At 39.7% G+C, this 17,046-nt stretch overlaps 1 protein-coding gene and 1 long non-coding RNA gene across 5 annotated transcripts in view; one reads left to right on the top strand and one right to left on the bottom strand.

Moving 5' to 3' along the window:
• Positions 1 to 3,373: 3,373 nt before the first annotated feature.
• Positions 3,374 to 15,463, bottom strand: LOC121399431. Of its 4 annotated transcripts, none has more exons than XR_005965018.1 (4): positions 12,047 to 12,659; positions 11,794 to 11,849; positions 11,109 to 11,205; positions 3,374 to 4,007 (listed from the first exon to the last, which is right to left on the bottom strand). It is a non-coding gene; the product is annotated as an uncharacterized LOC121399431 (long non-coding RNA). The 4 variants fall into 4 exon arrangements; XR_005965019.1 differs by lacking the exon at positions 3,374 to 4,007 and adding an exon at positions 15,141 to 15,463 and having other exon boundaries at positions 10,756 to 11,205; positions 12,047 to 12,152; XR_005965017.1 differs by lacking the exon at positions 3,374 to 4,007 and having other exon boundaries at positions 10,756 to 11,205.
• ric1.S (RIC1 homolog, RAB6A GEF complex partner 1 S homeolog) overlaps positions 15,449 to 17,046 on the top strand; it is a 70,119-nt gene continuing 68,521 nt past the window's right edge. The window contains exon 1 of the mRNA XM_041580123.1: positions 15,449 to 15,633. Coding sequence (XP_041436057.1) covers positions 15,493 to 15,633 — 141 coding nt within the window. The 5' untranslated portion in view covers positions 15,449 to 15,492. The remainder of the gene's footprint in view (positions 15,634 to 17,046) is intronic.

The following is a 17,046-nucleotide window of genomic DNA, read 5'->3' as shown; positions in this document are numbered from 1 at the left end:
ACTATACACTGGGCTCATGTGTAGGGCAATATAACAACTCTATTTTATTTTATTAATGTTCCCTCGCCTTGTGTAGAGTAATGTATTTGCTGCAGCATATACGTCCATTGTAGTGTAGTGTAGTATGCAAATTAGTCAACGCTCATGTAACTTCGAACTGCTGATCATATTATCGCTAGTGCAACTTCGCAATCGTTTGGTACCCTGTGCGCAACTTCGGATCTTCGTGAATTAGGGTAATTCAGGCGAATTTACGCCTGGCAAAGTGTTGCGATGTGCGCGAAGCCAGTGCTGGCGGATTTTCGGAGGTAAGTAAATTCATGTGATATCCTGGGCAGACCTGCAGATTACACACCTCATTTCCAACAATGGGGGGACAACATTCATTATATTATAAAAGAAATATAAAAGAAGCTTAAACTGTTAGATTTGTATTTGAGGCAACAGAAACATAAAGCCGTGGTGAGAGTCATGAACCAAACTGACCAATATATTTATTAGTGGCAGTGACGCCTCATGTAGTTGGAGTTTTGGCTTCTCTGGGGGCAGTACAAAAGGATTGTGAAAACCTACACTATTGCAAATATATCTTCCCCCAACAGACACAATATGAATATCTGTTTCAGGTTTGCTGCTGATTTGTGAGGAGTAGACAAAGCATTTCTGGGAGATGAGGAACTAGAGAAAACGATTAGGTATAGCTATATGAGCTATAGGGAAATTGATATAAAAGGTACATGTATTTCCATATTAGTTGCACAGAAGATGATCAGCAGGAGCAATACTGTGCAAAGTGCTACCAATCAGATTTTTCCATTAGTTTTCTAACTTGTAGGTGACAGTTCACATCTAATTGCTGATTGGTTGCGACAGGCAACATCAGCAGCAATGTTTGTCTCCAATGTTAAAGGGGTTAACTGTTAGTATTTTATAGAATTGCTATTTCTAAGCAAACTTTCAATTGGTCATTCATTAATTACTTTTTTATAGTTTTTTAATTATTCGCCTTCTTCCTTCTTTCCAGCGTTTAAATGGGGGTCACTGACCCCATCTAAAAAACAAATGCTCTATAAAGCTCCACATTTATTATTGCTGCTTTTTATTGCTCATTTTTCTAATCAAGCTCTCTCCTATTCATATTTCAATCTCTTGTTCAAATTAAAGCATGAGAGCTAAAGGGTAATTTGGATCCTAGCAAACAGATTACTGAAATTGCAAACTGGAGAGTTGCTGAATAAAAGCTAAATAACACAAAAACCACAATAATAAAAAATGAAAATCAATTGTGAATTGTTTAAAAATCTCTCTCTCTATATCATACTAAAGTTTAACTCTAAGTGAACAGACAGGATTGGCACAACAAGCTATAAGAGTAACATACACCTCACTGTTCATTCAGGGGGAGAAGGGCCAATAGTTCACTGTGTCACTGTTCCTCCACCTTTCCTAGTCATCATGTAACCAGATACTTCCTACCTCCCAAATGTCCAATACCCTGTCTTGCTTTATGGCTCGAATATAACCTCAGGATCTGACAGAACATTTTATTGGACCCAGGGCAACATCAAAGATCAGAAAAGAAAAGCTTATTTACATAGAAAACACAGTGACTTTTACATACCTTATTTTAACCAGAGATTCTTGATCTACAATAACACGACCTGTCTGGGGTGCCAATGTCCCTGGAAATAGCTTTACCTTTCATAGCTTGTGTTACAATTTTCTGCCACCTCTCTGATATCAGCATAATGATGTGATAACAGTTCACTGGCAATGTAATGTTCAGCCGGCACCAAAGTGGTTCTAATTTGTCTAATCAAACACCACCTTGGGGTAAAGCAATAGATTCAGTTTCAACGTTACTTCGTAACTACTTCATTATTTGCTTTGTGCCAGATTTGAAAGTAAGTCATGTTGAATATTTTATTTTTTGCAAAATGAAGGCCAAAAAAAGAAATATTTCAATCATACTTTGCCTTACTTACAATGTGATTTTCTTATGAAAGAATGGAAAGAAAACTTCAGTAAAAATCAGTAAAAAAAGAGTAAAAAAACACAAAGGGAAATTTTACCCATTTACAAATAAGGTTTCATTTAATTCCTGTCCTAATTAAGGGTTTCTGTACAGCAGGCTTCTATTCATGCATATTTTTAAATGTAAATAAGAAAACTAATAGAAGACATTACTACTATACATAGCAATTGTCTACCACCTTTGCAGGTAAAGAATGGGCAATGGAAAGACATGTTTTGAAGAGTTGAGCAACTATATTAAAGTGCCTTTACCTCTGTCTTGCCTTTGTAAAGCTACTTGTGAATTGAACCAGGGACCTGTGGTTGCCTTTCCCTAACCACTGGCCAGGAATGAAGCCACTCGGCTGACTTTGGCCTTTTCTGAGGGCTGTTTCAAATCCACGCATCCTTGGATTTAGCCAATCACAGGTCAGTGCTACTGCTCCTTATATAAAACCTTCTCTTTCCTTCCTTCCTAATGTATTGATGTAATGACGTTCTTACCATTGGCTGTGTAATCTAAGTCATGTGGCCTGTCCATAGTTCTGGCTACTTCTGCCTTGACTTGCCCGAGACTCATTGCCTTGCCTACGAATCCTAGCCTTGATACCTTGCCTATTCTGACCTATAGTCTATTCTAGTCTGTCCCATTCTACACCCACTCTGTCCTGTCCTATAGCCACTCTACCCTGCTCCAGTCTGCTCTATGCCGACCCTCATATGTCTCTAGTGCCACATTGGATCTTACTGTCTCTTACCTCTAAGACTCATCCCATTTCCCAACTTTAGTATCAAGGACTAAACAAACCCCTTACACCAGTGATTCCTAACTTATGGAGTGGCATCCCTTGGGGGTTTAGATAAGTGAATTCATATAATATTTGAGAATACTGCTAAAAGCCCAAATTTAAGGTACTTTTAGGTAAGAGATAATAGGTGATTAATAGAGCAATGTTTTCATATACCTGTAAATTTGGTATGAGTTAAAGAAGAACTAACCCCTAAATGAATATGGCCAGAAATAATATATGATATATAATAATAAACTTATTGAACCAGCCTAAAGGTTCAGCATCTCTATAGTAGCAATGATCCAGGCCTTCAAAGCTGCAACAGTAGTTTCCCATCTTGGATTTTGTTAGGAGTGTCTGTGACACTCACATGCTGTTGAGTAGCTGTTGAGAAGCTAAGTTTAGTGGTCATGGAGAATCAACAACCAGAAAGTTAGAATTTGCCTATCATATAAGCTGATGCTACAGTATGGTGTCCCAAATACAATCTGTATACAAAAATCTCCCTAGTACACAGAATGAATGTCTCTCTCAGGTTACATAAGTATTTGTGACCATATACACAGATAACAAATACACAAAATATTTATTTCTATTAAAGTATGAGAACACAAAAGGATACCATTATATTACTGTACATTCTGTTATATTCTGTACATTTTAAACAGCAATCTGTCTCACAAATAAAAAGCATCCATAACAGACGCAGTTACGTATGTGTAAAGTTACTTAGAGAATGAATTATATAAAAAAACTGCTGTTATATAGTGAGTGCTGTATTTCTGCAGAAAGTGCAGGTGTGCTTGCTCCCCCACGATACAGGGTGCACAATTTCTGCACCTGCACCATGACTGATAAATGACCCCTCTAGTGTCCCCAGAGGGGAAACCTATCAATAAAATGTATAATGATTCTTTTTGATTTCCAAGCAAATAAAGATCAAATGAACCACCCAGTCCCTGAAGGGAGTCGCTTGTTTTACAATTGTTGTCCAGTCTCTTTCACAACAGGTCAGAGGCTGACAGTAAGTTCAGTTTCTCTTCATTTCCATTACTGATACAAAGCACTTTGCAGTTTCTCAGTTGCATCTTTTAGCTGGTCCATGATAGGAATGTGGCCAGAGAAGTTGTTGGTTTCTATGTCTTGCAGCATCTTCCAATACTCAACAGGTAAGTCATTCTGTTCTGCTCCCATGCACAGGACCTGTTATAATAAACACTTGTATTAAATCCGCTTATACAGTAGAAACACATACCTTTGTTTCAAATCAATGTAACACTAGTTAGATTGGGCTGTCCTGCTTTCACATGCCGCCCTTGCAGGTGGTTGCATAAGGGTGACTGGCATGGCAGGGGGCCGCTATAATGGGTCAAGCATTCCTGTTATGTTTATCTGTTTATGTTGTTTTAAAAGAAAATATGTTGGTAATTAATATGCTGATTAATAAAGGAGCTGCAGCCTTTCAATTCATACCAATGTTTGCAGGTTTTATTTAAGTAGTGTGGGTGATAGAAATGGAGAGAACTTTACACTGCACCAGTCAGATGAATTCATTGATGTATGTATAATTAACCTGGATAAAATCCCTCTTGTGGCTGTGTACTGCCTTTTCATTTAGAGCAATCGGGGCATTCTACAAGGAGTATAGTTACTAAAGAGTGAGTTTTCACCTCCTCGAACATCACCAAAGTTCACCTTCATCAGACATATTTTCACAACACATTTCATATTTACTAAAAATTGTAAGTATGCTGCTGTGGCATAAATTATCTGTAGAGATTGGAGAGGATGCTCTGCGCATGCTTGTGCCCTTGCTGGGGGAATTCTCTGTTACAGAAGAAAGGGACTGACTCCTTCATGCAGTTTATCTGAAGAGATCTGAAGTGATTGCTGGGGAGTCTGGGGCTGCTGTAGAACCATACCGTAAGTTTTAGCATAGGCCGATTCACTAACTTCGAGTGAAGGATTCGAAGGTAAAAAACTTAGAATTTCGACGTTTTTTTGGGCTACTTCGACCATCGAATGGGCTACATCGACCTTCGACTACGACTCGAAGGATTCGAACTAAAAATCGTTCGACTATTCGATAGTCGAAGTACTGTCTCTTAAAAAAAAACTTCGACCCCCTAGTTCGCCATCTAAAAGCTACCGAAGTCAATGTTAGCCTATGGGGAAGGACCCCATAGGCTTGGCTAACTTTTTTTGATCGAAGGATATTCCTTCAATCGTTGGATTAAAATCCTTCGAATCGTTTGATTCGAAGGATTTTATCGTTCGATCGAAGGAATTATCCTTCGAACGAAATATCTGCGCTAAATCCTTCGACTTCGATATTTGAAGTCGAAGGATTTTAATTCCTAGTCGAATATCGAGGGTTAATTAACCCTCGATATTCGACCCTTAGTGAATCGGCCCCTAGGTCTCTCTAAAACTATTTCAGGGTGACTGTTTCCTTCAATGATTATATACAAGGTAACCTTGCTCAGTGGCAAAACTAGATGATACTGTGCCCCTCAGCAAATTAATTTTAGGGCCCCCAACACACCCAGAGGTTGACCTGTTATTTTTCAGATCATACTTTTCTATGAATGTGGATCCAATTCACGGAACATGATTGTAAAAGTGGAAATGTATGCCATTTTATCCCTTTGAATAATAATTGAGGCCCCATGTTCTGAATTGTATTTACATATACTTATGGTCACTGTTACTGACACTCACATTAGCTTTGGCAAACATACTGTTATAGCTCCATGATCCACAATTAATAATGCAATAAAGCAGCCAGGTTTTTTTGTCGACCCCCACATTTAGTGGTGTAACTATAGAGGAAGTAGACCCCCAGTAGACCCCCTCCTTTCCCAGCCACTCTCTTACCTGCAGCGGGGAAGCAGAGACACGTGGTGAAGTCCGACAGAGAGTGGATGGAATCAGGGTGGGAAGTAGGCAGAGGCAGGAAGTGGGCGGAGGTGGGAGGCTGGGGATCGGAGTGTGCTGGGCCCCTCTGAGGATTTTTTTTCCGGTGCACTCTAGTTATGCCCCTGCCCACATCTATATATCTATCTAGCGTCAACATATTCTGCAGCGTTTTTCAGAGGTTATAAATTATTTACATCAGTTTCTGCTCCATTGGATCTTATAACCTAAGGTCCCTATCCCAGTCAAGGTTAACAAGAGCCACTTTGCAAGGTCTCCAAACGAGCAGATCTTAACTTGATATGCCCACCAAAGGCAGGGCGATATCGGGTTAATCTGATTGTTTGGCCCTAGGGACAAACGATCAGATTACAATGAAGGAAATGGGGAAAAAAAAGTAAAGCTGCCTAATCAATAACTGCCAGATTTTTGGCCGGAAATTGTTCAGGGAGACCTGACGGAACGTCCCATACATGGGCAGATAAGATGCCTAATTGTTATACAGATGCCTAATCTGTTACACATCAACAAAGTGACTGACAATGTGCAGGGTGCATTTTCCACTAAAGGGGATGACTGCAAACTGATTCTTTCCTTCACATACATCTTAAGATATTCTCTAACTTTTGTTTCATTCATATTTTGTTATATAGCAATCCCAAGGGCAAGACAACCCACCATGCTTTATAAATGAACCAGTATGGAATATGCTTTGTGATCTATGTCTACAAAGAATTTAAAGCAACGCCTTGGCACAACACTGTGGTGTAGATGTGGAAACTGCATGGTCATGAGAATTTAGGAATCATGCATACATAGGATTATCAAATAGAAATATTAGGCATTTAGTCACTGAGGAAGGGACATGTGGTCCTGAAACCTTTGAACGTGTGTAAAGTGTCTGGAGCACCACGTAATAAATTTGGGTTCACCATGTTTGCTGCATTCAAGGTATTGGCTCTTCAATTGTTTCTGGATTACTTAACTGGTTTGTGGCTAGTCCAGTGCTAATACCTGCATCCCCCACTTGCGATAACCTGTAACAAATTGTGAAACTGCAGAAAAAATTGTGAAACACCAAAAATGGACAGAACGTATTTAAGACCATGTGAATTTTTCTCAGCAGATACTATATTTAAGCACAAACTACATTGTTGTCTAAAGTTGTTTTTTCACTGCAACTTTTGCCGTGACAACTTTTTGATACATTGCTCAAACTTTAAAGTTTTGCACTGCCATAATTTTGCCCTGCTTGTCAAAACTTCTACTTAACTTTAAATTGCAGAGGTTATGGCAAATGTTTCACAAAATGACTTACTATACATTTTAAAGTTCATTAAAAAATGTCCTTATGAAGGTACAACACTGTTATGAAAGGAATTAGTGATGTTTGGGTCAGCATGGGAACTGCAAGACCCTCAGATTTAGCCACAATTTGGATTGATTTAGACAACCAATTGCCTCCAGAGAAGGGTCACTGGCTGAATTCTCCAGCACCCAGCCACTCCCATGATCTCAATAGTCCATGCCAAACCCCAGAAGTGTCAGCTGGTGGTTGTTTATATTCTCACATTCACCTGCCACCCTCTTAAGATATCAGAGAAGGTACAAGGTGGGGCAGATATATAAATCAGTGCTGTGTGTCCTGCTGGGTTGGGTACACCAATGACTAAAAGGAATACAACTAACAATGGCCACTAGATGTCAATATAACACATCTAATTTGTATGCTTAATACATGTATTGTTAGGTCAGATAACGTTAGGTCAAGTAATGCCTGAACTGGTTATTCGTCCCTTGTATCAACAAACATATTTCCATAGAGGTTGTCCCAAATCATTTGAAAGGGTTTGGAACCCTTGGATAGATGAGTACCTCCCCTCCTTATCATTCCAGACCTTACTGAACACTCCAAATACCCCACCACCACCACCACCACCAACCCCTTGTTGTTATTTATCATTTGTAATCAGTTTGAGTGTCAATGTGAAACTTCAGTATTTTTTGCCCATAGCAACCAATAAGCTGTTTGCTTTTAAACAGGTGACTGGTAAATTCTACCTGCTGATTGGTTGCTATGGGTTACTGCTCCTGGGCAAACTTAGTGCCTTTTATTACATAACCCCTTAAGCCTGTATATTGGGTGCCAAGTTTGTAGGAAATCAATTTATTTGCAAAGCCCATAAAATCACTCACAACTTATGTAATTGTATAACTAGGGGACTGTTTAAGTAGAGCGTATAAATTAAGAAAATCAAAAATTGACTATGTGCATTTTGTGAAGACCCCCTAAAATACCACACTCATTCTACCAAAACATACCCCTGATGCACCAGTATAATTAATACAGAAAATGGAAGCTCTGCATAGGGGTGGTGATTATTAAAATGTGGACAGCATTAGTGTAGATCAAGTCTGGACACAGCTAGTTGAGGCTTTGAGCAATTAGTTTAAAGGGGAAGGAAACCTAGTTGGCGCAAAAACCCTCCCCCCCTCCCGTGTGTTGCCCACCCTCCCTCCTCCCCCCTGGCCTACCTGTCCCGCTGGGCAAATGCCCCTAACTTGTTACTTACTCTTCTGCCCAGGTCCAGTTCAGGGAGTTCACAGACGACATCTTCTTCCACGCGATCTTCTTCCTGCTTTGAACGGCGTTTTGTCGCATGCGCAGTAGGAGCATTTCGCCGGTACGGATCTACTGCGCATGCGCCAGAAGTCACAAAGTACTTTTGGTGCATGCGCAGTAGATCGTACCGGCGAAATGCTCCTACTGCGCATGCGCTGGTCAAAGCAGGAAGAAGATCGCGTGGATGAAGATGTCGTCTGTGAACTCCCTGGACTGGACCTGCGCAGAAGGGTAAATAACAAGTTAGGTGCATTTTCCCAGCGGGACGGGTAGGCCAGGGGGGAGGAGGGATGGTGTGCAACACACGGGAGGGGGGGCCAACTAGGTTTCCTTCCCCTTTAAGTCTAGGGTGGCCCCTCCTCTGCCTGTAGTAGTTTGTTGCTGCAGCCCCCCACAAGCTTAACTTTTTGTGCTGGAGAGGGTTGAGGGGGGGTCCACGATGTTGGTGGAAGGGGTCCAGGAAGCTAAATCAGCTTTGACGCAAACAGTCTTAGTGAATTTTGGCGAAGGACTGCACCTATCTGCATTTTGAGCAAAATCCGAAATAGTCTGTTCGCTCCGCTTCTGATTCAACATTTCTATATGCAGAAAAGAGAGGAGGCTACTGCCTGTAATATGGCTTCAGTCTTGGAGTGGACACCTTATATTTACTTTTGAACTCCATAAATAAGACCTTTATTACCTCCATGGTAACCAGCCATGCTGTTAATCCAGCACAATGGATTTGCATATGAATTTATTTGGTTATGATAAAACTTACAGTACGCTTTACTACAAATGTTTGTATGATAATGTATTTATAAGGTTTTTGTAGTCAATGTAGTGGATTCATAATGTAAGCACAGCTTGGACCAATTTTCAGTAAAATGTTCTAGTATAAATTTAGATGAGTCTCAAGGTGATTTTACAATTAATATACAGTATAGTTTTAGCTGTGAAATAAAATAGAACTATTGACAAGAAATAAAGACTGAACATGTAATGAAAGATTTTTAAATAGAACATTGTTTTACAAGAGTGAGTATTGACCATAGATTTCCAACTTGCTGCCCCCAGCTTGTGTAATATTCAGGCAACTGAAGTCTGTCCAATCAAAGATGCAAATTGGATATACATGTTCTGTCATTACAGACTACTAGTCTCTAATAAATTGTGGGATGCTTTTAAAAAAATATGTTGTACATTGTACAGATCAGTTTCAGTTCTGATGTATTCAGTGGACCGGCTCCATTCATCCTGTACATGGTCGAGGTAATTGCAGTACTGATTAAGTAGCATTGAGCCCAGGTTGTCATTCAGAAAACTCACTGCACTGGTACATTTGCATCGAATAATTGCCTGATCTGTGCTCTGGAACAGCCCATGCAATTACCATTCAAGTCATCATCATCATCATCATTTATTTATACAGTACAAGTTGATCCAGGGACTAGTCCGATTGCCATTTTGGAGTCAGGAAGGAATTTTTTCCCCCTCAGGTGGGGTTTTTTTTTGCCTTCCTCTGGATCAACTGGCAGTTTAGGCAGGTTAAAAAAAAAAAGTCAAAAAGTTGAACTTGATGGACGTGTCTTTTTTCAACCTAACTTACTATGTTACTATATAGCACCGACAAGATACGCAGTGCTTTACCTTAGTTATAACAAATAGGGAATAAATGGAGGATAACAAACAAGGGTTACAGATTGTTTGTTATCAGGTTACAGGGCCCTACAAATTAGAGTTTACAAAGTAAAGGTCATTATTAAGGGCCTTGAAAGCGAGTGTCAGGTCAAAATTGTTATTTTTCCACCTAGTAGCTCCTGCTCCTCTACTTCCGTTCCCCAACATAAGCTTTGTCTCCAATAATCCTCAATCCACCAGGATTGTGAATTATTGTTTTGAGGGGCAGAATGACGGGTCATACATGGCCCAATGGTTGGGCGGTATGGTTAAACCTGACCTAACTATCTGACCATGGGGTCCGTTTACTAAAGTGCGGTAAATCTGACTTTAATTGCAGTACTGATTAATTAGCGTTATTTTCAGCGAATGCGATAACTGGCGAACAATTATTCTTGCGCAAGAAAATTCGCAAATTTATATTTACCGCAGGTTAGTAAACTGGCGATAACATATTTGGCGAAAACTCTGTCTATAAATTGTGCGAATATTTTTAACGCACTTTAGTAAACGGACCCCCATATCTTAGCAAGTATGTGCAGCTTGACACAGCCCCTGCAAACAAACATAGTGGGAATTATTTACTAACATAGTATTTTTGTTTCCATTTTCTAACTGGTAGTAGACTGATCAAAACTAACTTCTAATTGGTTGCTGAGGGAAACAGCACACTACTGACAGCTAATCAGGGTCATGAAGCAAAAGGTCCAAATAAGGAACCATATGTACTGCAAAAGACTGCACATGGTTTTATAAAGTGGTCCTTTATTCTAGATCACTAATCAGTTTCTAATCATTTAGGACAACAGGAGGACACTGGAACTCTTAGGAGCAACTAATCTAAGAGCTCTTAAAGTAAGTACTGTTAAAGCATACATTTATCACACCTTAAACTTTTTTCTTCCTGAATGTTGGCTTTACATTCTTGGCCAAACATTAATAGCCAAACTGCACTAATACATGAGATAAGTCCACCGGCTGATCACTCAGGTGTCCAATTGTCTGTTGCATTTTCTGTATGGTGTTCCCTTCTCTTTTGTTTTAGCATTTTTACCTTATCCATATAAAACAAATGAGGAGCGCAGAGACATTTCTTACTTTACTACCTGGAAGACAAGGTCCTGATGCCTCCAGCAGAAGATTTTCTTTTTGTACAGCTTTTTCAAAATCTGTATAGGACAATTTGCTGTTGTGGTCATAATGCTATAGAAAAACAGAGCATAAAAAATGGATTACTGCTTTCCCAACACAGCTCATTGCATTAACATTTATTTCCATACATAACAGGATAATGATGGCTCTTTCTATAATTTTGTCTTTTGGCTTATCTACATTTATTTGTAGCTAAATGTTTTACACACTTAATAAGTTATTCCCTTATTGTTTAAAAAGAGATAAATGGGCAGTTATCCCTACTATCCCTTACACATAAATTAATAAATGTAGGGTATCTTTAAGTGAATATTCATAGTCAGACAGCACTAAAGTCTCTATGGCAAAAGTCTGTTATGATTGTACTGTGGGAAGAAACCAAGGGTTTATTTGTGAACAGTATGTTAAGTGCAAAATGTCATGTTTGTTACCTACACTATGTTGAGGTTATGGGTGGGTTATGAATGGGTTACTTGACATGGTGCAATCTTTGTGATTTTATTGCACTTTCCCAAGTGGATTTTGACCTGGATATTCAGATACTCTCAAGGGGTGGGCATAAAACTTGCTAGATGCAGAAGATAAGTACAGATTTGGCGATTCGGATCTCTATTATAGAATACTCAAGACAAACCTTACCTCTAAGTAAAGATATCTTTTAGAATGGGAGATTTGTGCTGGGTAGATTTTTTTACCTTTAAAAAATGTAAGAGAGATTTGTGATGGTATTTTTAAAAAACAAAAAACATGAGTTGCATGTGGCTCTCCAATAACTTTTAATGCCCCACAGCATGTCCAAGATCTTTTGATCATATAGAACAATAGCACATCCATGTTAATACTGTATTCAAATATGAGCTATGAATCAACATACAATAGAATAAATTCTTACCTTTGATCTTTTCTTCTAGAGTCTCATGTAAAAATTACTGACAGTCTTTCTACTCATTCTGTAACGCTGATGTAGCTGTTATTATCTTTGTGAAATCCTCGAAACACTAAAAGATGAAGGAGTTAAAGCATTGTCAAAAGGTTCAATAACTGATTCTTTACATTTCACTCACTGTCCATGATCATATTATCAGTGATATCAAATGTATTGTGCAGGATGTTTGGGCCTTGTACTGGAATCAGTAGGGCACCGCACTAAAGTATGATGAGCCTCTCCACTTCATTCTTACTAACTGCTGATTAAAGAAATACAGTGTTAATAATACTGAAACAAAATTTTAATTGAGCAGATCATGTCCAGGGTTTATACAAAATAAATCACCAGATACTGAACATGCTGGATGTCCTGGATTGATTATGTTAGCCATGCTGATATTTTAAAGCTATCCTAATGCTCTGTTGTGGGAGACTAACTAATAAATTTTACTTTCTTGCTTTGCTGCCCATACTTCTAGTTGCAAACATACGGGTCACATTTGTTTATGCACAGTAAAAAACAGTGATGGACATTCACCCCATTCAACTTACAGTGGCAAACCAAGACATTCTGCCACCATTGCACAGTTGTGAAAAGGTGTTAAATCAAACTTATTTTAATTTTTAATGGCCATTTTGTCCAAGCTAAAGTGTGCTGATTTCAGGAGTGGTGCTTTGAAAATCTGGCATTGTACTGCTAGGGTGGTTTTGATCTATGCAAGTAAGTAAGTAAGTCTACACAAAACTATGCACATTTCTTACTGATATGCTTTGGACACGTGGGATTTTCTAAGGTGAAGAGCAAAGAGTGGCACTGAAAGCACACACTGCACATTACAGTGCATGCAAGATTTTCTGTGTGTGTCACAATTAGTTGTTCGCTGTAGTGTCATATCATGCAGGAAAATGAACAATGGCACTAACGGCAATGATTGCTTTGAAATGAAACCCTAAAAAAAAAAAAAGTTTTGTTGTGATAATATTTATACCCGGGATGCCCATCTTATGGTCCGGCAACTGTTTCTTAACTACAGTTTCTTGTGATAATCACCCAAGGTCTTTGCCTGTTAAATATTACAGTGCTGGAGTTAAAGGAGAAACAAACCCTTAATAATAGCTGCCCCCACCCGCCCCCAATTCTTTACTTAACCCTCCATGCAGATTCTTCAGCCGATTCGGTAATCTTCAAAATGAGACTGGTGCTTTGGCAATTTCCGTGAGTTTCGCAGCATGCCGCTTTGCCGGTCTAATTCCGATTATTCCCGAAAATAAGAAGATTTTGCCTGTGAACTCCGCTGGACAGAATCTGCACAGAGGGGTAAGTAAAGAGTTAGGGGCATTTGCCCGGGGGCAGGCAGCTAGGCTGGGGGGTCTATGTAGGGTAGGGGTTTTTTTTTAATTAAGGGTTTGTTTCTAATTTAAAGCAGGGAATGGAGAACGCCCTAAATAAGGGGATAATATACCTAAATTATAAACCTTTAGCTGTGGATATAGTACAACTCGTAACAGCTCAACTTTCAGTCCGATTTAGTAATTGTAGTAATTGTAGGAATGCAGGTTGGGCATCTACCATGTACCGTATATACTGTGAATATCTTATAACCAGGAGCGTCCACATATACATGCAGGGCGAGGGTCCAGGAAGTATAAGGGGCCCACTGCTGTTAAAGGAGAAGGAAACCCTGAAGAAAAAAATCCCGTACCCCCCACCCCACGTAGACCTCCTCCCCCAGGCTAACTGCACCCCCGGAGAAATGTCCCATACTTCATAATTACCCCTCGTTGCAGATTCTGGCATCCATCTTCCGGGTCCTCGGTAAGCTGACTGGGAAATCGGTATGTCAGCAATTGCACAGTTGAAGCAATTTGCTGGTTTTTGACAACTGCGCATGCACCGAAATTGATGGAGATCTCCCAGTCAGCTTACTGAGGACCCGGAAGATGGATGCCGTGAATAAAATATGGGGTATTTCCTCAGGGGGGGGGCAATTAGCCTGAGGGGGGACAGGGCCCGGGTGCCACACTTTGAGCCCCCCTTGACAGCACCGAAGCCTGCGGCCACTTTTAAGGGGGACCCTGGCACCACAGTTTTTTTTTTAACTTATAAATGCTAAAAAGTCCCAAACCTAGTGTACCCCAGTCCAGACAATCCGTTAGGTTGTCTTCCACCTTCAAGCGCCAAAATTCCAGAAGTGATTGCTGTGTCCCTCAACAGAGGATTTTTTGGGGAAAGAAAAACAGAAAAAATATAGTGCAGCTTTACAAACTATATGTGATAGAAAATCTTCACCTTTTAGCAAACATTCATATAGGGTGAGAGTTATTTCTACTTGAGTGAAAGTAGAGTGATAAGTATTCGAATATAGTATACACCCACACTTTAGAGATGTAACTATTCCAGTGGTATACTGTACTCACAGACCCAAGAGTTGTCTCAACGTATTTCACAATTACCACCCAATCGAGCCAGCCTCCAGTATTCTCTTCTCCTTGTGGGCAATAACGAGTAACATGCGGAAATGCTAATAAAATGTTTTAATAAATAATTGAAAACAAACTCACAAACGATTATCCATATAAGCATTTGTTTAAAAACACTGAGGATCTCCGTAGCAGCGCTACAGGTTTTTCAGCATCTCTCAGACATCACTGCGCAAGTCCCCACTCTGTGTCTCTGCACCTCCGCACTATTCAGTCACCGCTGACCTGTTTTCGCCTCATAGGCTTCCTCCAAGTTTTTTTTTTTAATTATAAGGGGATCCTGACCATCAATATATTTTTATAACTTGTGTGTGTGTGGGGGGGGGGTTACGATTTTTAGCACTGATGTCTGTGTTGTCTTTTAACTGTTGTGTGGAGTGGGCGGGATCTGGGGTGGGCGTGGCCCAGGGGGCCCCAAAAATGTTGTTGTACGGGCCCGTGATTTATAATAGTGGGGGGTACAGGTTTTTTCTGCAGGGTTTCCTTTAAGCAGTATCGCTATATGTTTAACAAAAACGTCTCAATCAACACCAGGGGTAAAGCGTGACAGGAAACTGTGGATTTGGTCTCACACTCACATTGCTGAATGAGTCGGCTCAGGGCTTCTGCCTGTTTCTCTAGGTTGTTCCTATTCATGATAGACACTTGCTGGGACATTGCAAATGCTGCCAACTTCTTCCTCTCAACTCTCCTCAAAGAGTGTGGATCCGCCTATACACAATCACTATGGCAACAACAACAACAACCAGTCAGCTGCCGGTTTGATCTCGGCAGCTTGGAGCAGCGCTACATAACATGCATGTGTCAAGAAGAGCTGTCGGATTAAAGCTGTTTGCAGCATCTTAGTAATGACGAAGGCTGTCCTAAAATGGACACCGTACATGTGCAGGAACTCAAGACTGACCCATTTCATTGGTAAAGCCAGGCACCATGTATTTTCTGAGTGGGTGGCCAAAAAGGCTGCTATGTCCTCTACAAACAGTGGAGAAGCCATTCCATATTCAGCCAGACTCTCAGAGAATATTTTTCTCAGTATTGTCCCGGACACAACTCAGTATTTGGTTCAGCAGAGTAAGTATTGTCAAGAGCTCCTTTAGTGAAGCCACTGGTAACATGTACTGTAGTAATGATCTGGAATTTGGGAAAAACTGGACAAGGTTGCACAAATATAACTGAAATAATTTAATATTATTGGTTGTTTTATGTAGATCATCATTTATTTGCAAAGTACCTGTATAGGATTTCAAATACATTGATTTACAGTATCCCAGTTAAAGTTGGAGACAACTTGCTGACCGCTGCACATTTGCAAAACGTATTTATACGTAAAGTGCAAACACTAATTTTCCTACCATACTGAACAGTATTTTAATGCACTAACTAAACTGATGATTCACATCCTTGCATCTTATTTGAAACATTTTATTTACTGTATATGTAAAGACCACATATGTTGCCAAGGGATGTGAATTACCTTTTGGATTTCAATCTTGGAATGTTAACCCCCCCCATGTCCCGTTATCTCTCTGGTGTATAGAATTCAGTCATTTATTTAATCATTTTTCTTCTATATAACAGTAATATATTCTGCAGCACCTTACAGAGGCTATACAACATTAATAGTCCATGCTCAGATTTGCTTGGCCAGTTTGTCCAGTGTTGACCGTGCATCATGCCTTACCATCTAGGCATGTATGATGCCGATGGGGGAATATAATAGTTACATCGCTTATCAATATATATATTTATTTTGGACCATTTGCTTAAAGAAGTGGAACCGTGCTGTTTCTTCTTCAGTGTAGATAACCAATTCACTGATTGTGGAGCTTGGTTACTGCATGTCTAATAGTGCAGCAGGCTGAGGAGTGTCGGCAACTTATACAGGTAGGCACTTGAAGCTTTTAGAAGAAAAAAAGAACATAGATTAAAAACAGAGAGATGTACTGTAGGGGCTATTTGTTGAGTGATACTGACACATTCCTCTGAAAAACTAAAACATGTCCGTATCACTTTATTGGGAAGCTAAACTAAAGAAATAAAACTAACTTATAACTTATATATAATTCTAGTGAGCTGTTCTGTTATCTTTTGTGAATGTCATATACCCAAACATTGTGAGCCAAATTCCAATATCCATAAAATTAGATTTTGAATTTATTGGCGTGCAAACTTTGTGAAGCCAGTTTATAATGAAAATAGCATCATGGTAATGGAAGCATAATTTCTCAGATTGGCTTGTTTGTTATAGTTTATACAGGAGCAGTGACCAGCTCCATGTTGTAGCTCCCACCCCTCCCAGCTATAGTCAGGTGATCCCACTGGTGTCTAATAAAAGGGCAGCCAAGTATGGAGGTTTACTTTGAAAGCAGCAAGTAAGTTGCAGGTAAAACCTTGTCCCTTTGTAAAATGTATAATGAAGCAATAGAATTCTTAATGAATCAGATAAAATTGAGCATAGGACTGGCCAGATATGGGATGACTTTG

Source organism: Xenopus laevis, chromosome 1S (assembly GCF_017654675.1).
Source record: "Xenopus laevis strain J_2021 chromosome 1S, Xenopus_laevis_v10.1, whole genome shotgun sequence".
NCBI lineage: Eukaryota > Metazoa > Chordata > Amphibia > Anura > Pipidae > Xenopus > Xenopus laevis.
Note: the sequence above shows the minus strand (reverse complement) of the source record. Positions and strands in the feature narration are given on the sequence as shown.